General features: G+C 43.8%; 1 protein-coding gene across 4 annotated transcripts; it reads left to right on the forward strand.

The window, feature by feature from the left end:
* The first annotated feature begins 508 nt into the window (after positions 1 to 508).
* Positions 509 to 20,877, forward strand: bloc1s3 (biogenesis of lysosomal organelles complex-1, subunit 3). 4 transcript variants are annotated; one of them, XM_048522495.2, is made up of 3 exons: positions 514 to 592; positions 15,959 to 15,989; positions 19,539 to 20,877. In XM_048522495.2, exon 3 carries the CDS (start codon positions 19,551 to 19,553, stop codon positions 20,130 to 20,132), a length of 582 nt encoding a protein of 193 aa, XP_048378452.2. In that variant the 5' UTR covers positions 514 to 592; positions 15,959 to 15,989; positions 19,539 to 19,550; the 3' UTR covers positions 20,133 to 20,877. The 4 variants fall into 4 exon arrangements, with proteins under 4 accessions (XP_048378449.2, XP_048378452.2, XP_048378453.2 ...); XM_048522492.2 differs by lacking the exon at positions 15,959 to 15,989 and having other exon boundaries at positions 509 to 592; XM_048522496.2 differs by lacking the exon at positions 15,959 to 15,989 and having other exon boundaries at positions 516 to 598; positions 19,544 to 20,877.
* The last annotated feature ends 4,892 nt before the right edge of the window (positions 20,878 to 25,769 follow it).

Genomic DNA, 25,769 nt, shown 5'->3' on the forward strand with positions numbered 1-25,769 from the left:
TCTTCCCTGGACTGACCTATCCCCTCCCCACCCATACTCTCCACCTCCTCTATCCATTTTCGATCCGCCTCCCCCTCTCTCCCTATTTATTCCACAACCCTCTCCCCATCCCCTTCTGTGATGAAGGGTCTAGGCCCGAAACGTCAGCTTTTGTGCTCCTGAGATGCTGCTGGGCCTGCTGTGTTCATCCAGCCTCACGTTTTATTATCTTGGATTCTCCAGCATCTGTAGTTCCCATTAACTCTATGAATTCTTCTTCCTGGTTACATTTGACAATTTCATTTTTCGAATGTGCATGAAAATTAAAGTCATCCATGATTAATAGTCACCAATGGTTTTTCCGACACGCTGTAATTAGATCGGATTTGTTCTTTGTCTTACACGTTTCAATTCGAACGGTAATCTCGGAGCATTTCACTCTCCGGCCGTGCAAGTGGCGCTGCAGCCTGTGCAACAAACGCTCCCGAGCTGTTTTGAGCCTTCCAGGCTGCTAGATGGCGCTGTCTGCCCCATCACGTGATTAGACCCCGCCGTATACGGTTTCGCCGTTGGAGGTGCATTGTGGTAGTGTTCAGAGCGGAATTTATTTTGGGTGAGTGTGTGAGATCGTGGTGATAGTCAGAGAGGCCTTTCACCCAGAAGTGTTGATCCGTGGTTGTAAGTTTATAATTATTTGGGCCCGTACTAGGTTTCTGCAGTGTAGATTCCGGGCTGCCTCTGGGATCGATTTTCGGCTCGCGCCGGTGGGGAGGTGTTCCGTGGAGATGATTGACAGCTATTTAAACCATTAGCGTCAAAAGCAGGTCAGCTGTTGAGGCGGGTTTACTGTGGGTATTGTGATGGCATCACGGAGGATGGCTGGAGGCCGCGCTGCTACCCTATCCATTAGGGTTCAGCCTGCGCTTCTCTCGCGGCCTGCTTAGGTGTCCCCGAAATGTGCCCTTTCCACTAGTTGAGTGAGACTAGTTCGTTCAAACAATCAATACAGGAGCAAAAAGCCTACATGCTCCCTTTCCCTTCTGAATGATTCTATATGACATATTAGATAAACTGAATCATGCTTTGACTAAAGCAGGGACAGGAGAGGTCAATGGTGCTGTGGATTGGCCTTCGGCAAAGGGCTGACTTGATATACCAAGTGCTTACATCATCTTTAGTAACATGGGAAACTGGGCATGGATGTCATGGCATTGGAGAATCCAACAGGAGTTTACATAGAACATAGAAAAGTAAAGCACAGTACAGGCCCTTCGGCCCACGATGTTGTGCTGTGGAATAATCCTAATCCAAAAATAAAATAACCTAACCTACATTTCCCCTCTATTCACTGCTGTCCATGTGCAATTAAGTGTGATCACCATTTGATCATGGCTGATATGTTTCTCAACCCCATTCTCCTGCCTTTTCCCCATGCCCTGACCCCCTGTACTAAACAAGAAAATATGCACATGACTTCTCCTCCACAGCTGTGTGCTGTAATGAGTTCCATAGATTAACCACCCTCTGGTTGAAGAAATTACTCCTCATCATAGTTCTAAAGTGTTGTTCCTTCATTCTGAGGCTGTACCATTGTGCCTTGTCGTGGGTCTGATGTATGAGGAGACATTGACTAGGTTGGGATTGTTTTTACTGGAGTTCAGACAAATGGGGGGAGTGGAGATCTCAGAGACTCCTAAAATTCTAACATGACTGGACAGGGTAGATGCAGGGAGGATGTTACCAATGTTAGGTGTGCCCAGAACCAGGGATCACAGTATGAGGATTCAGAGTAGACAATTAAGGACAGAGATGAGGAGACATTTCTTCACCCAAACAGTGGTGAGCCTGTGGAATTCTTACCACCGGAAGTAGTTAATGCCAAAACATTGACTGTATTCAAGAGGCATCTAGATTTAGCATTTGGGGCTAATGGGGTCAAAAGTTATGGAGAGAAAGCAGGATTAGGCTATTAAGTTGGATGATCACCCATTATCGTGAAGAATGGTGGAGCTGGCATGAAGGGCCGAATAGCTGCCTCCTGCTCCTATCTTCTATGTTTACATACGCTTCAGGCCTCTTAGTATTCTGTAAGTTTCAATAAGAACTCACCTCATCCTTCCAAACTCCATGGAGTACAGACCCAGGACCCTAAACTGCTCCTCAGCTGAACAAGCCCTTCGTGCCCACAATCATTCATGTAAATCTCTTCTGGACCCAGCATATTCTTCCTTATGGGACCTAAAACTGCTCTTAGTAGTCCAAATGCAATCTGACCAGAGCCTTGCCCACCCTCAGCATTTCTTTTCTTGTATTCTAGCCTTCTTGAAATAAATGCTAGCATTATGGTTGCTGCCCGAACTCCTAACCGAGCCTGCATGTTAACTATAAGAATCTTGAACTAGCACTCCCAAAAAGAGCTGCATGGGAGGATTTAAACTAGCAAATTGCATGGGACCCAGGGAGAAAGTGACAAAAGAGATCAGTTTGAGACTAGTACAGTTGGGAAAAAGAACAAATCACACAGTCTGGGCAGGCAGGAACAAAGCAGAGAACAAAGTAGGACTGATAATTAAAATACTTTTATTTCAATGCAAGAGGCCTAACAGGTAAGGCAGATGAACTCAAGGCATGGTTGACAACAAGGGAGTAGGATATCATAGCAATTACAGAAATGTGACTCAGGGATGGAGAGAACTGATCCAAAATGTAGATGTACCTACGAGAGAAGGTACAAAACCTGATCTATTCTTGGGAAATAAGGCAGGGCAGGTGACTGAGGTGTAAATGGGGGAGTACTTTGTTGCCAGTGACTGTAATTCTATTAGTTCAGGGTTTGAGTGAAGATTTGTAGCTCGGGTGCTGGTTGTAGCCGTCGGTGTGTTCGCCAAGCTGTAGGTTGGAAAGCAGACATTTCGTCCCCTTACAAGGTGACACCCTCAGTGTTGTAGAGCTTCCTGTGAAGCGCTGTTGTCTTGTTCCGTTTTGAATTTATACGGTCCAATCTTTGCTGCTTCCGATAAGAGCCAGTTCCAGCTGTATGTTGTAATGGTGGTATATTGGGTCTAATTCTTGTGTTTGTTGATGTTGTGTTTGTCTATGGATGAATGCCAAGCCTCCAAGAATTCCCTGGCTGTCCTCTGTTTGGCTTGTCCAATGATAGTACTGTTGTCCCAGTTGAAAGTGTGGTTTTTCTCATCTGTGTGTATTGAAACCAAGGACATCCGGTCCGTGTCATTTAGTTGCTGGCAGGTGTTCATGGATATGGGTTGCGAGTTGTCTGCCTGTTTGTCCCACGTAGTGTTTTGTGCAGTTTCTCCATGGTATCCTGTAGACCACATTTGTCCTGCCCGTGGTATCTATTGGGTTTTGAGCTGTGATCAGTTGTTGTCTTAGTGTGGCTGCAGGTTTGTGTGCTGTCATAATTCCTAGCGGCCTGAGAAATTTGACTGTCAGTTCTGAAGTGTTTTCTTTTGTAGCCGGACTACTCACTGGTTCCAGTGATTCCTGAAAGATCACCACCGAAATTTGACAATCCCTTCAGCTATCTCCTTCGATACCCCGGAGTGTAGCCCATTCCGTCTGGGTGATTTATCTGCCTTCAGGTCTTGCACCTTCCCCAGCACCACCTCCTTGCTGATGGTCACTACACTCACCTCTGCCCCCTAATTCACTAAGTTCTAGTACGTTGCTAGTATCTTCCACTGTGAAGACTGATGCAAGGTACCTTTTCAGTTTCTCCATCATTTCTTTGTTGCCTTTTACTACTTCAGCAGGTCACTTTTCAGATTAATCTACCGTTAATCTATTAGGCTACATGAAAGCAGCATGCTTTCATCAGAATGTCTTGATTCAAGTGATTCCAGGCACAATTAAATGTGACACCATTATACCCTCAGGTTAAGTGTAATGCAATGTTACACTAACTTATTTTTCTTTTGCGGGTCGTTCAAGGATCATGCACAGCAGCCAATTCGGGCAGTAGGAATCAATGCTCCAAACAGCCTCAGCATATCATAGAACGATACAGAGCAGAACAGGCCCTTTGGCCCTCGATGTTGCGCCAACCTGTAAACTAATCTAAGCCCATCCCCCTACACTATCCCATCATCATCCATATGTTTATCCAAGGACTATGTAAATGCCCCTAATGTGGCTGAGTTAACTACATTGGCAGGCAGGGCATTTCATGCCCTTTCCACTCTCTGAGTAAAGAACCTGCCTTTGACATCTGTCTTAATCTACCACCCCTCAATTTGCAACTATACCCCCTTCGTACAAGCCGACGTCATCGTCCTAGGAAAAAGACTCTCACTGTCCGCCCTATCTAATCATGCATGGAGTATCTGCACATACATGCAGTTTAGGAAACATATGGTATGATATTGCAATAATACTGTGATCATGAGTCTTAAAGGTAATCTGATATCCTGAGTCTGAAACATAACACAAACAGACCCCATGTCCTTCTAGATGGTAGTGGTTGTGGGTTTTGAAGGTGCTGTCTAAGACAGTGGGTGTCAACCTTTTCAGTATAAAGGCACACTTCAACAGGACAAACAGTTCCAAGGCACTTCCACTGTTTTGTCTGCGTGGAATTGACATTCTGGAGACTTGCATGTGTGCAGTCAATTGGAGTGCCTGGTGTCAGCAGGTACTGCCTTCTTTTATAGACAGTGAAATTACAGAGGAAGTCAAGAGCACAAATGTAGCCTCTGCTCAAGTGGAGCTGTGCTGCATCCTAAAAATTTCACACCACATTTCTAACCTGAGTGTGCCATGACATGCTGGTTTAAAACTACTGGTCGAAGGAGCTTTGTTGAACTTCTGCATTGCAACTAATACCTGATACTCTGAGCATCAATGGCGCAGGAAATGTTTTTTGTGGATGTGGTGCTTATTAAGTGGCTGCTTTGTCCTGGGTGGTGTAAAGCATCTTGAATATGTTTTAAGCTGCAATCATCCAGGCAAGTGTGGAGTATTCCGTTACATTCCCGACTTCTGCCTAAGGGATGGTGGGCTGTCTTTGAGGAGTTAGGAGTTGAGTTACTTGCTGAGGCGTTCCAAGCTTCTGACTTGCTCTCTTTTTTTTTTAATCGACTCGTGGGACATGAGCATTGCTGGCTGGCCAGCATTTATTGCCCACACAAGCTGCCCTTGAGAAGGTAGTTTTTTTTTGAACCACTGGAGTCCATGTGCTGTAGATATGCCCACAACACCCTCAGGGAGGGAATTCCATGATTTTGACTCAGCCACAGTGAAGGAATGGCAATATCTTTCCAAGTCTGGGTGATGTGTGACTTGGATGGAAACTTGGAGGTCGTGGTATTCCCCATGTACCTTGTAGCCACGGTATTTACATGGCTGCTGCATCTTTGCTTCTGGTCAATGGTAACTTCAGGCAGAGCTCTCTCAGCCACTTCGAGGCTTCACATGCATTCATTGGTTTGATTGTCATGCTAACATGTGGAGTTCTGATTTGGAGGCCCAAGTTTTTAAAATATATATTAGAGGGAACATTGTACCCAGGATGTTGATAATGGTGAATTTAAGTGATGGTTATGCCATTATGGAAAAATCAAAGTTTGTTGGATATGGTCATTTTCTGGCACTTGTTGCTCGAATTTTACTTGCCACTTGTCAGCCCAGGTCTGGACATTGTCCAGAACATTGTATTTGGACTGCTTCAGTGTTTGTGGAGTCTTGAATGTGCAATATTCTGCACCATTCAGGAATGAACTTCCCCACATGAGGTGTAATAGAACATACTGCACAGTACAGGCTCTTCAGTCCACGATGTTGTGCCAAACTCTTACCCTAATCCTAAGGTCTATCTAACATCCACCCCTACCTTTATACCTATCATCCATATGCCTATCTAATAGTCACTTAAATACCTCTAATGAGGCCGACTCCACTACCCTCTCTGGCAATGCATTCCAAGTCCTGACTGCTCTCTGAGGAAAGAACCTATCTCTGACGTGTCCCCTATATCTACCGCCACTCACTTTAAAACTATGCCCCCTCGTAATAGTTACCTCCACCCTAGGAAAAGTCTATGGCTATCCACTCTATCTATACCTCTGATCATTTTGTACACCTCCATCAATTCACTTCTCATCCTTCATCATTCTAAAGAGAAAAGCCCTGGATCTCTCAACCTTTCCTCGTAACACCTTCCCTCCATTCCAGACAACATCCTGGGAAATCTCCTCTGCACCTTTTACAACACCTCCACATCTTTCCCGTAATGAGGCGACCACAATTGGACACACTACTCCAGATGTGGCCGAACAAGGCTTTTGTATAGCTGGAGCATAACTTCACGGCTCTTGAACTCAGTCTCTCTATTAAGGAAAGCTAACACACCATACACCGCCTTAACATCTCTATCCACCTGGGTAGCAGCTTTCAGGGAACTGTGGACATGAACCCCAAGATCACTCTGCTCCTCCAGACTGCCAAAAATCTTTCTGTGAACCCTGTATTCTGCTTTCAAGTTTATCCTTCCAAAATGAATCACCTCACACTTTTCAGGGTTAAGCTCCATCTGCCACTTCTCAGCCTAGCTCTGCATCTTATCAATGTCCCTTTGTAACCTAGAACAGCCATCCGCACTATCCACAACTCGACCCACCTTCACATCGTCCGCAGTCTTACTAAACCACCCCTCTACCTCCTTCATCCCAAACATTTACAAAAATTTGTAGCTCAGATTGAGGTTCTGCTAAGAACCCTGATATCGGAGATCCCATGGGTGTTCTGTTGGTTTGTCTGTAAGTTTTGTTATTGCAAGTGAAGTGGGTGGTGAGGCATAGATCCACTAGCTTGATGATGTTGTCTCACCACCCACTTCACTTTCAATAACAAAACCTAGAGACAAACCAACGGAACACCCATGGGATCCCCGATATCAGGGTTCTTAGCAGAGGCAGTAATGCAGAGACTCGAACAAACAGCTCTGCCAATCATCCAACCCAAACTTTGTGTCCGCTATGTGGATGACACCTTTGTCATCACTAATCAAAACAAATTAGAGGAAACCTTCAAGACCATCAATAATACCCTTTACTGGCATAACATTCACAAAAGAGGAGGAAAACAATAGGCTGCCATTCCTAGATGTCACAGTAGAGCGAACAGCCAATGGGGAACTTCAAACCAGCGTCTACAGGAAAACAACACATACGGACCAAATACTGAACTACAGGAGCAACCATCCCAACACCCACAAACGAAGCTGCATTAGAATATTATTCCAATGAGCCACCACGCACTGCAGCACAAAGGAACTACGCAGAGCAGAGGAAAATCACCTATACAGCGTATTCAAAAAGAATGGGTGCCCTATGAACACAGTCCACCGATTCCTCAGCAATAAACCCAAACAAACAGACAAAACGGACCCAGAAACCATAACCACTCTCCCCTACATCAAAGACATCTCGGAAATGACTGCCAGACTACTCGGACCTCTTGGCATCAGGGTAGCCCACAAACCCACCAACACACTAAAACAGCAGCTAATGAACTTAAAAGACCCTATACAGACAACAAATAAAACAAACGTCATCTACAAAATACCTTGCAAGAACTGTGACAAACACTACATTGGACAAACTGGCAGAAAGCTAGCCACCAGAATACATGAACATCAACTAGCCACAAAACGACATGACCCACTATCACTCGTATCCTTACATACAGATGAGGAAGGACACCACTTTGATTGGGACAACACATCCATCCAAGGACAAGCCAAAAAGAGACACGTACGAGAATTCCTAGAAGCATGGCATTCCAACCGGAACTCCATCAACAAACACATTGATTTGGAGCCAATCTACCACCCCCTGAGAAAAAGAACAGGAAATGACATCACCAACCCAAGGAAACCTAACCAGATAAATAGAAAGCGGGACATAACACCAGCACTTCATCGGAGGCTCACTGATGATGTTACCTAGAATGGTGACAAAACGTCTGAAAATGAACCTTCCAGCTCAGCAAGCAATCTCACATCCATTTACAAAAATCACAAATATATGACCTAGAACAGGACCTTGTGGTACACCACTCGTTACTGAGCACCATGTTGAACATTTTCCGTCCACAACCACCCTTTGTTGTCTAAGGGTCAGCCAATTCTGAATCCAATCTACCACATTTCCTCCCATCCTATGCCTTCGTACCTTCTGCATGAGCCTACCATGGAGAACCTTATCAAATGCCTTACTTAAATCCACGTACACCACATCCACAGCTCTACCTTTATCCACGTATTCAAAGAATTCAGTAATGTTTGTGAGGCATGATCTACATCTCAAAAATCCATACTGACTATCACAAATCAAACTTGGCCTTTCCAAGTGATCATAAATCCTATCTCTCAGAGCACTTTCCAATATTTTGCCCACCACTGACGTAAGACTAACTGGCCTGTAATTTTCGGGTTATCCCTATTCCCTTTTTTGAACAAGGGAATGATGTTTTCTTCCCTCCAATCTTTCGGCAGTATACCCATGGACACTGAGGATGAAAAGATCATTGACAAAGGCCCTGCAATCTCGTCCTTCGCATCCCATAGAGTCCTTGGATAAATCCCATCAGACTCAGGGGACTTACCTATCTGCAAACTTCTCAAAATTCCTAGTGCACCATCCTTATTAACATTGACCTCCTCTAGCCTACCAGCCTGTTTCATGCTGTGCTCCTCTACAACTAGGTCCCTCTCAGTTGTGAATACTGAAGCAGAGGTCCTTAATGAATACTTTTCTATCTCTTTAGGCTCCGTGCACAAATTCCCTTTACAACTCTTGATCAGCCCTGCCCTTTCTCTGGCCATTCTCTTATTTCTCGCATACATGTAAAAGGCCTTGGAGTTTCCCTTGATCCTATCTGCCAAGGTTTTCTCATGCCCCCTTATCGGTCTCCAAAGCCCTTTCTTCAGCTCCTTCCTGGAAAACTTGTATCTCTCTAGAGCCTTTTACATTCTTTGTTCCCTAAATCTTATGTAAATATCCTTCTTCCTCTTAACCAGTGGTTCTACCTCTCTGGAGAACCAAGGCTCCCTCATTCGACCACATCTTCCCTGCCTGCTAGGGACAAACATATCAAGCTCACGCAGTATGTATTCCTTAAACAATCTCCACATTTTAATACTGCTCTTTCCTGACAGCATCTGTTCCCATTTTATGTTACTCAGCTCTTGTCTAACAGAATTGTGATTACCCTTACCCCAATTATAAATCTTACCCTGCTGTATGTACCTATCCTTTTCCACAACTGTTGTAAAAGTGACAGAGTTTTGATCGCTACTGCTAAAATGCTCTCCTACCAAAAGGTCCAACACTTGGTCCGGTTCATATCATTCTCGAACTGCCTTTCAGTGGCCTCTATACTAGCCCTGACTAGCGTTGCCACTCCCCTGCCTCTTTTTCCACCTTTCCTGTATCTTTTAAAGCATCTAAATAGTGGAACTTCCAACAACCATTCCTGTCCCTGAGTTATCCAAGTTTCTGTAATGGCCACAATATCGTAGTTCCAAGTACTGACCCATGCTCTAAGTTCATCCGCCTTATATCTGATACTTCTAGCATTGAAGTATACACACTTCAAACCATCCCTGTGTCCACAGTTACGGTTCATCAACCGCATTTCTTTATTAACAACCTCACTCCCCGTTGTGTCTGTTGGAAGGCTGAATACGTGTTCCTCTGAATTACAAATCTGGCTCCCCACCCCCTGCCAATCTATTTGTGCCATTCCAGTCCAGGTGCAACCAGTCCTGATTGTATAGGTCTTACCTTCCCCAGAATGTGCTCCAATTATCCACATTATGGAAGCCTTCCCACCTCCACCAGCCCTGCAGCCACGTGTTTAGCTGCACTCTTTCCCTGTTTCTTTCCTTGATATCACGTGGTACTGGTAGTAATCCAGAGCTAACTATCCTGTTTGTCCCCGACTTCAGCTTCCAACCTAACTCCCTGTACTTGTTTTTCACATTCTCCGTCCATTTTCTACCTATGTCATTCATGCCGATGCGTACCATGTGTAATAATGAAGGGAATATCATTACTGAAGCACCTGAACCACTGGTTAAGAGGAAGAAGGATGCTTACATAAGGTTTAGGAAACAAAGAACATAAAAGGCTCTAGAGAGATACAAGTTTTCCAGGAAGGAGCTGAAGAAAGGGCTTTGGAGACCTATAAGGGGGCATGAGAAAACCTTGGCAGATAGGATCAAGGGAAACTCCAAGGCTTTTTACACGTACGTAAGCTAAAGACACTACCCTAAGAAAGTTCCAGCTGGAATAGCTCAAGTGGGAAGCATTTGTATGAATATCTAACGGCTGGTTCACTCCTGCATTTCAGCAATAATTGTGCCTGTTTGGGTTCTTGAGCAATAGTAGTGTCCCTACCTCTGGGTCTGGAGACTCTAACCATGTCTGCTGCAAAGGTATGTGTTAACATCTCTGAACAAATTGATTTGAAATACCGAAGAAAATTTGACACAGGCCAAAGTCCAACTTGCTCCAGAGGTGTGTCCTAACATTTCTGAACACCTGAGGAAGTGGCGCCTTGTTAGAAACACTGTCTCTACCTTTGAGCCAGCAAGCCTGGGTTCAAGTCCCACCATATCCAGAGCTTTCTAAGAACATTCCTGAACGGGTTGATTAGAAACTATCTACACTGAGGAAGTGGTGCAGTAGTGTTGTTCCTATACTTGAACCTGAAGGCCTAGGTTCAAGTTCCACCTACTGCAGAGGTGTATAACAACATCTCTGAGAAAGTTAATTAAAAATATATTGTCTATGGCCAAACTACTGTATAAATGCCCAATTTCATTTCATATGATCTTGGAAGCTCAACAGACTCAATCTTCCTTTGTACTCAGTAGGAGACTGCCTGGAAATACCAGGGGCAACCAGTCTAGGATGCTTGTGGTGAAGAGGTAGTGTGCATACCTGACTTTTAGATAGGCCTCTCTCATGCTCTTCATTTAGCCAAGGTTGATGCCTGGCTAGATGGTAATAATAGGGTGAGACATGTGCCAGGACATAAGTTTGCAGATTGTATTGAAGTACAGTTCTCCTGCAGCTGATGGTCCACAACACCTAATAGATTTTCAGTCTAGAGTTGCTAGTTCTGTTTGAAGTCAATCCCATCTAGCATGGTAATAGTGCCATTGACCACGTTGGAGGTTTCTCTCAATGTGAAAATTGTTCTTCATCTGCATAAGGACTTTGCGGTGGTCACTTTTACAGATAGTGATAGTCAGGCACATCTGCAGCAAGCAAATTGGTTAAGATGGCATCATGTATGTTTATCCCCATTGTTGTTTTCTTCGCCACTTGTTGCAGTCCCAGCCTAGCAGCTATGTCCTTTAGGACTCGACCACATCAATTAATAGCAGTGCTGACAAGCCACTGTTGAAGTCTCCCATCCAGAGCATATTCTGCACCCCTGTCACCTTCACTGCTTCCCCTGAACAGTCTTCAACATGAAGGAATACTGATTCATCAATTGAGTGGTGGGCATTACATGGTAATCAGCAGAATTACCTTGGCACAGGACGTATCCAGCGTGATGATTGTGCTGAGTGGGACATTGTATGTAAGGTATTATTCTGTGGCTGTTGCTTAACTAGTCCATGAGACACGTTCTCCTAATTTTGGTACTAGCCCCCAAAAGTTATTGAGGAGGATTTTGAAGTGACGACATGCTGTGTTTGCCTTTGTTTTTTATGGTATCTTAGTCAAAGCTTGGTGGTCTCTTTGGCTTGATTACTTTTTTGAGAGCTTCTCACAATTCATACAATTAACTAGTTGGGTAGGGCAATTCAGACATCAGTTAAGAGTCAATTACATTATTGTGTCTGCTGTTATACCAGGCAAGGAAGTCAGCTGTCCTCCCCCAAAGGATTTAAGTGGACTATATGTGTTTGTATGATAATCAACAATTGTTTTAAGTCGTCATTGGACTTTTAATTCTAAATATTTATTGAGTTCAAATTCAGTCTTCTTTTGTGATATTCAAAGCTGGGCCCCCAGAACATTAGCTAGCATTACCTGTCTGACAATGAAGCCAGTAGTTGGCATCACCCAGAGCAAAGGTTATGTCCTTCTATGTTTCCATACTGAATATTTCACCTATAGTCTGCCTTCTCTCAACACGATCAATGCTCAACATGTTTCTCTTTCTAAGGTCCGCCTTGCAGCTCAGTATACAAACACTGTGCTCAAAAGTCTCACTCCTAGCATGTCCCACTTACTCATTCGAAAGCCCCTTTTCCCAAAATGTCCTTCACTGAAACTGCAGATTTTCTCTCTTTCATTGCCGTTAGGACCATTCTACCCCCATGACCCAGCTTGCCAAGACCATGGAAACCCCCTCTTTCCACATGCATACACCCTTCCCTACCTACCTTCTTGGCTACTTCTTGCAGTAGCTGAGTGGTCACTGGACTGCAAATGTGCAGGTGAACTATGTGCAGACTTCAAAAAATCCCAGGATCCCCACACCTAATAGCAGGACAAATGCTGGGGCTATCCAAGCAAATATATTATCTTCCCAGATGATTTATTACTTGGCAAGTAAAATACCAGATCTTGTCTTGATAGGTCATACTTTATTTGTTTTGGTGATCGCTTGCTGAACCGTAAGTACATAATACTGCAGCCAAAACAGACTGTCTTGTATGTCTGTATTAAGTCACCTCCTAAACACCTTCTCTCTAACGAAAACAGCCTCAAGTCCCTCAGCCATTCCTCATACGACGTTCCTTCCATACCAGGCAACATCCTGGTAAATCTGCTCTGCACTCTTTCCAATGCTTCCACATCCTTCCTATAATGCGGAGACCAGAACTGTACGCAGTACTCCAAGTGTGGCCGCACCAGTGTTTTGTACAGCTGCAACATGAAATGTTGCAAAACATGGATGAGGATAGATATTTAGGGTAGATATTTTCCTAATCAACCTTTTCAAAGATGTTATTAGAGCAGGTAGGACTTGAACCTCGACTTCCTCATTCAGAGGTATGGACACCACCACTGTGCCACAAGGGCCCACAAGAGTATGTGTTTTCTAAGCAATCTATTCAGACATGTTGTGCTGGAGCAGTATAAGATATTGGTTCAACCACAGCTAGAGCGTTATGAGCAGTTCACAAATCCTCTTTAGCAGAGGATGTGTTTGCACTGGACAGGGTGCAGAGGAGATTTAATGGGAATGTTGCCTGTGCAATGAAGTGAGAATGGATAGACTGGGGCTGTTTTTCTTGGAGCGGAGTAGACTGAGGACAGACATGATTGAGATTGTATGAAATTGAGGGCCCCAAGAAAGAACATTTCTCCTTGGTGGGGAGATCAATGACCAGGGGGTATATATTTAAAGGAAGAGGCAGGAGGTTTAGAGGGGATTTGAGGAAAAATGTTTTCACCAATAGAATGATGAGAGTCTGGAACTCGCTTCCTAAAAGGGTGGTAGAGACAAAAGCCCTCATAATATTTAAGAGGTATTTAGATGTGCAGTTGCAATGGTGAGGCATCCGAAGCTCTGGGCCAAATGGGATTAAAATAGTCAGAGACTTGTTTTCAACTAGCACAGACTTGATGGACAATGGGCCTTTTGTGGTGCAATTGACCTCTGTAACTCTATGACTGCCTTTTAAAGAAGGGAGCTCCAACAACTCCGAACTCTTTCAGAGAAAAAAAAAGTTTTCTCATCTCGGTTTTAAATAAGGATGACACCTTATTTCTTAAATTATGGTCCTAGTTCTAGATTCTTCCACACAGTCAAATGCCCTTTTAATCTCCACCTGGTCAAGTCTCCTCAGGATCTGGTATTATTTCAATTAAATCGCCTCTGCCTCTTCCAAACTGCAGAGGGTACATGCCGAGCCTATCTGGCCTTTCCTCATAAGGTAATTAGCTCATTTCAGGCTATAGATTAGTAAAGGGCAGACTCTCTCATCTCACCTCTAGAATTTGACTCTTTAGACCACACTTGTACCAAATCTATAATGAAGTCAAGGGCTGAGTAGTCCTGGTAGAACTGAGTATCAGTCAACAGTGTAAGTTGTTAGCACTGTTGAACACTCCCATCACTTTCCTCTTGATTTGCAATAGACTCAAGGAGGGGTGATCGGTTGATGCTATATTGGAGCAGCTAGGCTAGAGGCATGGCAAACTCAGGAGCACAAGTTTTCAGTACTGTTCTTAGAATGTTGTCAGAGCCTGTAGCTTTCACAGAATCCAGTGCCTTCAGCTGATTTGTTGATATCACATGAATATACTTGATGAATGACATCCGTGGTGTTGGGACTTTGGAGAGGTGTCAGTACATCATCAACTTTTCACTTCTGCTTGCTAATGATTCAGTTTCATACCGATATATTGGGCTCCTCAATCATTGGGAATTTTTGAAGAGTTGTTTAATGGTGTAATTGTCCAATATTCATTCATTCATCACTGCAGAATTTTTGCAGTGTTTACCACACAGGTAATCCTATACGGCAGGAACAAAAACAGAAGTTGCTGTAAGTTCAGCCCATCTGGCAGCATCTGTGGAGAAAACATCAGAGTTAATGTTTCAGGTCCCGTGACCTTTCTTCAGAACTGCAGCTTCACCAGGTTGACACCTGCTGTGTGTGTATGACTGACTGGTGCTGCTCTTAGAATACCTTTTTGCAGTCTTCATCAAACCATCGTTGATCCATGGCTTGATGAACCTAAATTCCACCTTGATGCATGGATATATTTATTCTTTTACTCCAGTTCTCCTTTGCGGCAAAGATCATTATCTTTGTCTTTCTAAGCTGCCTGCTGTCTGTTTTCCAGAACTGCCTGTTCATCTTTCTATGACAACAAAGTGTGAAGCTGGATGAACACAGCAGGCCAGGCAGCATCTCAGGAGCACAAAAGCTGATGTTTCGGGCCTAGACCCTTCATCAGAGAGGGGGATGGGGTGAGGGTTCTGGACTAAATAGAAAGAGGGAAGCAGACCGAAGATGGACAAGAGAGTTCATCTTCCTATGCTCAATTCCTGTGTTCCTTACACATGTACATTCAAGTCCCTTTCAACATCCTCATTTACAAGTTCCTTACCTTTTGAAAAAACCTGCTTTTCTAATTTTAAGAGCAAAGTAAATATATTCATAATCGCCCACACTATACTCCATCTGCTATCTTGATGCCCACTCTTGTCTATATCTCTTTGCAGCTTCTGTGTTCACTCCTCACACCTTGTGTTTCCTGCAAGCTTTGTATTGTAATCACCTTTGCTGCATTCCATGTTTAAAACTTTTTAAAAGATATTTGATTTCCCAGTGACCAACTTAAAAGAATTGTTTAATATTTCAAGTTTTAAGATTCAGTGTTGCTTTTAGTTTGTTTATTACAATGATCCCATTATCTCTGCAACAATAATTGCGTTCAGTTTTTCTGAAGGTTTTCCTTTTTATAGGTGCACCAGACAGGTACAAGACTCTTTTTTAATATATTGCAGCTGACCCACCTCAAGCCTATAATTAATCAGACCAAAATAGCATGTCAACTCTGTGTCAGTGTTAGATTTTAGAATTTGCTTTGCAAAGTAACTCCTTTACGTGATGGCATAAGATTCATGCAACAATGGGTCAAGACCAGAACACGGAAGGTATCAGAAAGGTCTGTTTGCTCCCTAAATACGATGTTCAGTTTACAATCATGAACTAAGATCAGATTTATCTCAAACTTCAACTATTTGATGCAGTGCAAAATGCATACATAATTTGTGACCTAATGAAAGACCAAGTGAATCTGTGATTGATCATTTCCTGTTGCCTCACAAGTCCCCACCCATCACCACATGTGATGGACCTTCTCTTTGCTTGCTGCTGCCTTTGATCTCAGTACAAGTGGCTCCTCCATGTCTACTCCTGTCCTTATTTCTGTATTTTCAGCTGCCATCAGCCTTTCTCTCTCTTTGTTCCTACTAGGTCTGGATCCAAAGACTACAGAAAGTTCCAGGCAAGTACTTTGTCATCTAGGATAATTTCTCCAGCACTTCTAATTCCTACCTACCATCCATTCTGTTCCTACAATCATAGCTTCTTAGTCTAAAGGAGCAGCAGAGCTACAACATTGGTGTATGAGCTGGAACAGTTTTGTGGGAAAGCCAGAATCTGTATTTGGAAGAGCAACCCCTCTTTGGTCCTGTCTTCTACACTTATTCACCACTACAGTCAAATTGCCTGTTGTTTTCCTATGCTTTCAAATATTCAGCCCCAAACTAGAAGGGTCGTAATGTGTGGTAATATTGGCCCCATACAATATTTCTTGAGTTTGCCACCCCCATCATCATCTTGGCTAACTGATGGTTTTTCTGGTGAATTTGTCCACCTCTCCTTGTGTAGTCTGACTGTTGACTCTCAGCTGCTGACACATTCATGTCTCTGCATTTTGCCAAGCCCTCACTTTGAAACAAATTCAAAACTGAATACCAGCAGGAAGACCCACTCTGACAATTCTTCTATCCCTTCATCACACCAAGACAAATCTTCCAAATGCACTAAATTACCACACATGAGTCATTTCAGCCAGAGACAATCTTGCTTCTGCATTCTGCAGAGTAGATCACAGAAAGGTAGCATACAGACTGTGTACTTTGCACACCAACTGCAGTGCTTTGTCTCCCTTTGAAACCACACTCTTTCCTTTTCTATCTGAAATCCTGGAGACAGAAAGTCTGCTCACAATCAGCCCCTGCTGATCTTGAGATAGTAGGAACTGCAGATGCTGGAGAATTTGAGATAAAAGCTGGAGAGCTGGATGAACACAGCAGGCCAAGCAGCATCAGAGGAGCAGGACGGCTGACGTTTCGGGCCTAGACCCTTCTTCAGAAATGGGGGCGGGGAAGGGGTATCTGAAATAAATAGAGAGGAGGGGGAGCGGGTAGAAGATGGATAGAGAAGAAGATAGGTGGGGAGGAGACAGTTCAGTCAGAGAAACAGGGGTGGAGCCAATGAAGGTGAGTGTAGGCGGGGAGGTAGGAGATGGGGGTGGGGCTTGAGGTGGGAGGAAGGACAGGTAGGGAGGTGGGGACGAGCTGGGCTGGTTTTGGGATACGGTAGGGAGAAGGGAGATTTTGAAGCTTGTGAAGTTCACATTGATCGCATAGGGCTGCAGGGTTCCCAAGCGGAATATGAGTTGCTGTTCACACAACCTTCAGGTAGCATTGTTGTGGCGCTGCAATAGGTCCAGGACAGACATGTCGCCTGCGGAATGGGAGGGGGAGCTGAAATGGTTTGTCACTGGGCACTGCAGTTGTTTATTGCGAACCGAGTGTAGGTGTTCTGCAAAGTGGTCCCCAAGCCTCCGCTTGGTTTCCCCGATGTAAAGGTGGTCACAATGGGAACAGCGGATGCAATATACCACTTTTGGAGATGTGCAGGTGAACATCTGCTTGATGTGGAAACTCTTCTTGGGGCTTGGGATGGGGGTGAGGAGGGAGATGTAGCATTTCCTGCAGTTGCACGGAAAAGTCTCCCTCATTTCTTGCAACTCATCCGTCACACCCCGTCCCCGCAATAACAACCAAAACAGAATCCCCCTTGTCCTCACGTACCCCCCCACCAACTTTTGGATCCAATGCATCATTCTCCGATACTTCCGTCATTTCCAATCCGACCCCACCACCAAAGACATTTTTCCCTCCCCACCCTTAACTCCTTTCCAGAGGGGCCACCCTCTCCGTGACTCCCTTGTCTGCTCCACACTCCCCTCTAGCCCCACGTAATCCGGCACTTTTCCCTGCAACTGCAGGAAGTGCTACACCTGCCCCAACACCTCCCCCCTTACCACATCCCAGGCCCCAAGAAGACTTTTGACATCAAGCAGATGTTCACCTGCACATCTGCTAACGTGGTATCCTATATCCACTGTTCCCGTTGTGGTCTCCTCTACATCGGGGAAACCATGTGGAGGCTTGGCGACTGCTTTGCAGAACACCTACGCTTAGTTCACACTAAACAACTGCAATTCCCAGTTGCAAATCATTTCAACTCCCCCTCCCATTCCGCAGACGACATGTCCCTCCTGGGCTGCCTGCAGTGCAACAACTACGCTACCCGACGGTTGCAGGACCGCAACTCATATTCTGCTTGGGAACTGTGGAGCCCAATGGTATCAATGTGGCCTTCACAAGCTTCAAAATCTCCCCTCCCCCTACCGCATCCCAAAACCAGCCCAGGTCATCTCTGCCTCCCTAACCTGTCCTTCCTCCCACCTCAAGCCCCACCCCCATCTCCTACCTACTATCCTCATCCCGCCCCCTTGACCTGTCTGTCCTTCCGGACTGACCTCTCTCCTCCCTACCTCTCTATTTACTGGTTCCATCCCCGCCTCTTTGACTTGTCTGTCTCCTCTCCACCTATCTTCTCCTCTATCCGTCTTTGATCCGCCGCCCCCTCTCTTCCTATTTATTTCAGATACCCCTTCCCGTCCCCCATTTCTGAAAAAGGGTCTAGACCTGAAATAAAAGCCTTCCTGCTCCTCTGATGCTGCTTGGCCTGCTGTGTTCATCCAGCTGTACACCTGCTGTGCTTGCCTTTGTTTTAGGTGTGGATGTTTTCTAAGTAACTGTGTGATCTCATCATGCCTCCTGGCCTAATGCTGAGCAACAACTAGCACAGATTGTACGACTCACTTCACTAATCCGTTTTTAGCTTGAATTGAACAGACCATGCCGAAACACATCTTATAAAGCGTTGCATTCATAACCTTAGGATAGATCAATGATTGACACTAGGACAGAAAGTAAGTGTAAATAGTTGAGCTCCTGACCCTGATCTTTGTAGCTTTTTGTTAAGCACAGGCTGCCAACTTGAAAACGCCATACTTTAGCCTACTGTTTACTTCATGTCCATTAAATGATCCTCTAAGTAATCTAAAAGTGAAGTTCAATGGCAGGTATTTTTGTTGAATGTCTGAATTGTCTGTTTGAATGTTTCCCTCTATCTACTTCCCATCACACTTCCTGGTTTATCAAGCAGATGTGCACCTGCACGTCTGCTAACGTGGTATACTATATTCACTGTTCCCGTTGTGGTCTCCTGTACATCGGGGAAACCACGTGGAGGCTTGGCGACTGCTTTGCAGAACACCTATGCTCAGTTCACGCAGGCAGCCCAGGAGGGGCATGTCGTCTGCGGAATGGGAGGGGGAGCTGAAATACTTTTAAGGTCAAGGCAAAAAAGAATGGAGTGACAATTCAATTTTAATTGCTGCTCATTAGAAGTTTTGGATCATGATATCTGTTTGTTGCTGATGTTAACTGTGAAGCAGTGTCTGTCCAGATACATGAATGGGTTGCTGGACCACTCTGCTAGCCAACAAGATCGTTCCAAGGCTCACGCTCTGGTTAGAAGGCTAGCTTGCATCTCTTATTGGTTAGCTATGTTTGCATCTGAATAATGACAGACAAGAATAAACCTGCTGCTTATCAACTTAAGAGGAGGTTGAATTGCAAGGAAATATCGTTAAGTGCAAAAAATAACAGTCATGTGTTCTGTTCCTCAGGTGAGCAAAAAAATGACTTCCACACAATTTCAGACCATTATTCAGGGAGAGGCATCTGAGACAGACTCAGAGGAGGAGTTATATCTAATATCCTCTGCACCAGCAGCTGTCTTGCAGACTGGAACCAAAGTGGCTGGTGAAGCGTCGGAAACTGATGAGGAGGAGGAAGACTGTGCAACAGCAGTGCACGATATCCAGCAGGCCATTCAGCGTGGCCTGCCACCGCTGATTGTGATCAGGGAGGAGCAGTCAGACATCCTGACGGCAGTAGAGGAGAAACCAGCTGTGAAGATTCGCCACCAAGGGCGTTATAGTACCTTATTGCAACAGAAGCTGAGAGAAAGTAATGGGCGTCTTCACCAGAATGTCGAACAGGCAGTGAAGCAGATGTATGAGAGTGCAACCAAGGAGATCCGAATCGCCACCAGCCATCTGAGCAACTCCCAGAATGGGATTATTAATGCATCGCACAGTATACGCTTAATTTTGGATGATTTGAGATCTGTGACAGAAAAGATGGATATAATCACAAGCTGTAATTTACTCCCTGACATCCAGATCCCCCCCACAGCAACTAGGCCAGCACAAGTTTGAGTTTGTTTGTACAGATAGTTGAAGTCTTACTGCAAATTGTATCTCCAGGCCTTTTAAAGAACCGAGTGTTTCAGGAAAATTTAAAACTCTGACTAATACGGCTCAATTCAACGTTAGAACCATTTCAAGAAGGATTAATGTAGGCTGAGCTCAGGAAGCCTGTTAGAATTTAACTTGTATCATCTTGCTACCTGCCACTGACCGTCATGTTTCTTACCTACTCGTGGTATGATTCTAGGACTTCGTGAGGATAGGATTTAATTTATACCAATGTTATCATTGGGTTCATTGACTATGTTGTAGTAACGCACTAAAAGTTGGAAAACCTCCAATTTACATCACAGTTATCTTGTAAATCTCAGATCATGATCTTGAATCATCACCTAAAATGGTTCCTAGTTCTCACTATTACTACATACTAGTAATTATCTAAATATGTTATAGTTCAAAGCATGTCTTGAATACGCAGCATCTTTGGGTGTTGTTTCTGCAGGTTAAGATGGAAAAAGTTAACACCCTCTCTATTATGCTTAATTGACAAGCTGAGAAACAGCTGTGCAGTAGGTTTAACTGCAAGTCTACTGATTTAAATATTATCGAGTCCTAGACTGATTTGTCACAGAAAGAGAATTAATGTTATGTCATAATGGATATTCACTGTGATATTATGAAATGAATTGGAACCGCCTTTACATAATTGTTTAAAAGATTCTCAATATTACCAGTAAAACAATTTTGCACTTTTCTTTATGGTGGTTGAGTGTTTCCAATAATACTCAAGGTCAAAAACACACTCAGACATTACAATCTGAGGTTTTGTTTTTAAACAGGAAATGTGGGGTTTGCTGACTGGACCAGCAATTGTTGCCCATCCCTTGAGAAAGATGGTGGTGATTTGCCATCTCAAACCTCTGCCGATTGAGTGTAGGTACACCTGTATTACAAAAATCTTAACCTTAAATCCCCACGATCATGACTTGGGAGTGTATCGTCTTTGCTTCACTCTCACTGGCTTAAAATCCTGGAACACCTCCTTTAACAGCATTGTGCAATAACATCATGTGGATTACACTGGTTTAAGAAGGCAATTCACCACCAATTAGGAATGGGCAATAAATGCTGGCCTAACCTGCAATGCCCATGTTCCGTGAATGAATTTAAAAAATAACTCAGCTTGTAATGTCTAAATTTATCCAATCTGACCTTCTGCAGGTCTCAGCCTGGAGGACTTTTGCTGTCAGTCATCTGAATAACCTCACCGTGTTTGTGGTAGTCGAATTATATCACCTTCACAACTGGCAAACACTTGGCTTTAATACTTGAAAGATTGACTGTATTAAATCCCTTCACCTGTACTATTTTAGTTCAGATTATCAAGATTAAAGTGCTGACTACTTAAGTGAAATGAATAATGCCAATTAACAATTTGTCAACAGATTGATGTCAAAGATTGTGTGTTTCAAACCTGTGCAGTCATAAATTTGTTAGGCTTCATTTATTATGGAGCAATTAAGCACCCGCCCTGCATGTTACAAGGTTTTGTTAGCTCTCGTACTGTTATTTCTGTTACATCTCCAAAAGAACAAGCTGAACAAATTTCTAACGATTGCTGTTTGCAAAACACAAAAAAGGAATGAATTGTATCCAGTAAGCCAGGACCCTCAGTGAGGTTGTAAGCTCTGAGGCAGCAGTGATTACCATTGTGCTCTAGCTGTGCTACCTCTCTGACAGGCCCTCACACTCTTAGAGACAAAAAAAACCTGCAGATGCTGGAATCCAAGGAAAGGAGCAGTCAGCGTTTTGGGTATAACTGCCAGGCCTGAAGAAGGGTTATACCCAAAACGTTGACTGCTCCTTTCTTCCAGATGTTGCCCGGCTTGCTGTGTTCTTCCAGCCTCCTGTTTGCCTCATACTTTGACTGACATCCTCATTCCTCCCCCTCTTCGTCTCATTTCTCACAATTTCCAACTCTCTCAATAGGGCACAATGGGAGAAATATTGGGAAGCACTCACAGCATTAATTGACTGTGCTTTACGTTTGAAATGCATTTTTTTCTATCATTTACATCTTTGCTGATATGCAAACAATTCATTTCTTTGTAACATGAAATAATTCCTGGAAGATCACACTGTCTCTGTAGCTACGTCCTTTAACAGTCTAGAATACATCCCATCAAGTCCAGGAGATTTCTAGGTGAAGTGAGTGGGCAAAAGCTTGACAGCTTAACATGGAGAAAGACTGCAGAAAGCATCCATGTTAAGTGGGTAATAGAGAAGGAAGATGGAATGTTGACCTTTCATTTCAGTGGGAGTGTAGTATAAAAATAGGGACATCTTGCTAAAACTATGCAAAGTATTAGTCAGATCACAATTGGTATACTGTAAACAGTTGTGGGCCCCTTATCGAAGAAAAGATCCACCAGCTTTGGAGGCAGTCCGGAAAAGCTTTATTAGAGTGATGCCAGGTATGGATGCACCATCTTATGAGTAGAGGTTGAGTGGAAAAACAGCCTGCAGTCTTTGGAATATAGAAGAATGAGAGGCGATCTTATTGAAAGAAGTAGGTTCATCCCAAAGAAAAGAAAGATTATCCGGGGTGAGATTAGACAGCCATGGCTGACAAAGTCAGGAAATATATCAAAGAAAAAGAGTGCCTATAAAGTGGCCAAGAGCACTGGGAAATCCGAAGATTGGGAAGGCTACAAAAACAAACAGAGGAGAACAAAGAGAGCATCAAGGAAGGAGAGGATCAAATATGAAGGTAGGCTAGCTACTAATGTTAGAAATGATAGTAAAAGCTTCTTTCAATACATAAGAAACAAACAAGAGGCAAAAGTAGATATTGGGCCACTCCAAATTGATGCTGGAAGGCTAGTGATGGGAGATAAGGAAATAGCTGAAGAACTTAATAAGTACTTTGTGTCAGCCTTCACAGTGGAAGACATGAGTAGTATGCCAACAATTAGGGAGAGTCAGGGGGCAGAGTTGAGTATGGTAGGCATTACAAAAGAGAAGGTGCTAGAAAAGCTAAAAGGTCTAAAAATTGATAAATCTTCTGGCCCCGATATGCTACATCCTAGAGTTCTGAGGGAGGTGGCTGAGGAAATAGCAGAGACTTTGGTTGTGATCTTTCAAAAGTCACTGGAGTCAGGGAAAGTCGCAGATGATTGGAAAATTGCTGTTGTAACTCCCCCTTGTTTAAGAAAGGATCAAGGCAAAAGATGGAAAATTATAGGCCGATTAGCCTAACCTCGGTAGTTGGTAAAATTCTTGAATCCATTGTCAAGGATGAGATTTCTAAATTCCTGGAAGTGCAGTGTCAGATTAGAACAAGTCAGCATGGACTTAGTAAGGGGAGTACGTGCCTGACAAACCTGTTAGAATTCTTTGAAGAGGTAACAAGTATGTTAGACCAGGGAAACCCAGTAGATGTTATCTCTCTAGACTTCCAAAAGGCCTTTGATACGGTGCCTCACGGGAGGCTACTGAGCAAGGTGAGGACCTGTGGTGTTCGAGGTGTGCTGCTGGCTTGGATTGAGGATTGGCTGTCTGACAGAAGGCAGAGAGTTGGGATAAAAGGCTCTTTTTTGGAAAAGATTTACCAGGATGCAAGAATGGCAACTGGTGACGAGTGGTGTCCTGCAGGGTTCAGTGTTGGGGCCGCAGCTGTTCGCCTTGTGTATTAATGATCTGGAAGAAGGGACTGGGCGCATTCTGGCGAAGTTTTCCGATGATACGAAGATAGGTGGACAGGCAGGTAGTACTGAGGAGGTGGGGAAGCTGCAGAAAGATTTAGACAGTTTAGGAGAGTGGTCCAGGAAATGGCTGATGAAATTCAGTATGAGTAAATGTGAGGTTTTGCATTTTGAAAAAAAGATTACAGGCATGGACTATTTTCTAAATGGTGAGGAAATTCGTAAAGCAGAAGTACAAAGGGATCTGGGAGTGTTGGTCCAGGATTCTGTAAAGGTTAACTTGCGGGTAGAGTCCATGATTAAGAAAGCGAATGTAATGTTGTCATTTATCTCAAGAGGATTGGAATATAAAAGCAGCGATGTGCTTCTGAGGCTTTATAAAGCTCTAGTTAGGCCCCATTTAGAATACTGTGTCCAATTTTGGGCCCCACACCCCAGGAAGGACATACTAGCCCTGGAGCGTGTCCAGCGGAGATTCACACGGATGATCCCTGGGATGGTAGGTTTAACGTATGATGAATGGCTAAGGATCCTGGGATTGTACTCTTTGGATTTTAGAAGGTGTGGAGAGATCTAATAGAAACTTACAAGATAATGTATGTCTTAGAAGGGGTGGATGCTGGGAAGTTGTTTCCATTAGGCTAGGACCTGTGGGCACAGCCTTAAAATTAGAGTGGGTAAATTTAAAACTGAAATGAGACGACATTTCTTCAGCCAGAGAGTGGTGGGCTTGTGGAATTCATTGCCACGGAGTGCAGTGGAGGCCGGGAAGTTGGATGCCTTCAAGGCAGAGATCGACAAATTCTTGATCTCACAAGGAATCAAGGGCTACAGGGAGAGTGCAGGGAAGTGGAGCCGAAATGCCCATCAGCCATGATTTAAATGGTGGAGAGGACTTGATGGGCCGAATGGCCTTACTTCCACCCCTATGTCTAATGGTCTTAAGTAAGATTCTTAGGGTTCTTAACAGAGTATGTGTAGAAAGGTTGTTTCCCCTTGTGGGAGAGTCATAATTGAGAGAGTCAACCAGAGGCCATAAACCGTAGAATAAGGGTTTAACCATCTATGACTAAGATGACAAATTTCTTCTGTCAAGGCTCTAACAATCTCCTCCCTTGCCTCCATCTGTATACTGGGATAGATTCCATCATGACCCAGTGGATTTTTTTCAAGACACCTTCTTAAAATTGACATGCCCTAGAATATCAACATAACCCAGTCTTAGCATTATCCATTTCTTTCTCCATGATGCAAAGTATTCATTAAGAACCTCACTGATTTCGTCTGGCTCCATACATAAATTTCCTCCTTTGTCTTTGAGTGGACCCACCTTTTCTCTAATTACCTTTTAGCTCCTAATATAATATAAATTTTTTTGGTTTTCTCTCTAATCATACTTGCCAAGGACAATTCATGGTCCCCTCCAAGCCACCTATTTCTATGTTAAAATTTTTTTCTGCTTGTTTAATATTCCTCAAGGCCCTTAGATGATTTCTGTTTCCTAAACCTTACAAATGCTTCTTTTTTCCTTTTTAACTTAACTTACAATATCCCTTTTCATCCAGGGTTCCCAAATCTTGCCATCCTTATCTTTCATCCTTATAGAAACATGCTGGTCCTGAACTCTGAACCATTAAATGGCTCCCATGTGTCAAAGATAGCAAGAACTGCAAGAACTGGAGTCAGAGATAACACAGTATGGAGGTGGAGGAACACAGTGGACCACGCAGCATCAGAGGAGCAGGAAAGTAGCTGTTTTGAGTTGAGACCCTTCCTTATTCCTGCTCCTCTGCTGCCTGGCCTGCTGTGTTCCTCCAGCTCTATACTGTATTGTCCCATGTGTCAGATGTGGATTTAACCTCAAACAGCTGTCCCAAGTGTAATTTCTCCTACTCCTGCCTAATACTTTGATCATTAACCTTCCCCCAAGGTTTAGTACTTC

Source organism: Stegostoma tigrinum, chromosome 39 (genome assembly GCF_030684315.1).
Source record: "Stegostoma tigrinum isolate sSteTig4 chromosome 39, sSteTig4.hap1, whole genome shotgun sequence".
Lineage (NCBI taxonomy): Eukaryota > Metazoa > Chordata > Chondrichthyes > Orectolobiformes > Stegostomatidae > Stegostoma > Stegostoma tigrinum.

Bases quoted from the DNA above. Each gene is read 5' to 3' on its own strand.
- bloc1s3 (XM_048522492.2), top strand. From the start codon at position 19,551: ATGACTTCCACACAATTTCAGACCATTATTCAGGGAGAGGCATCTGAG.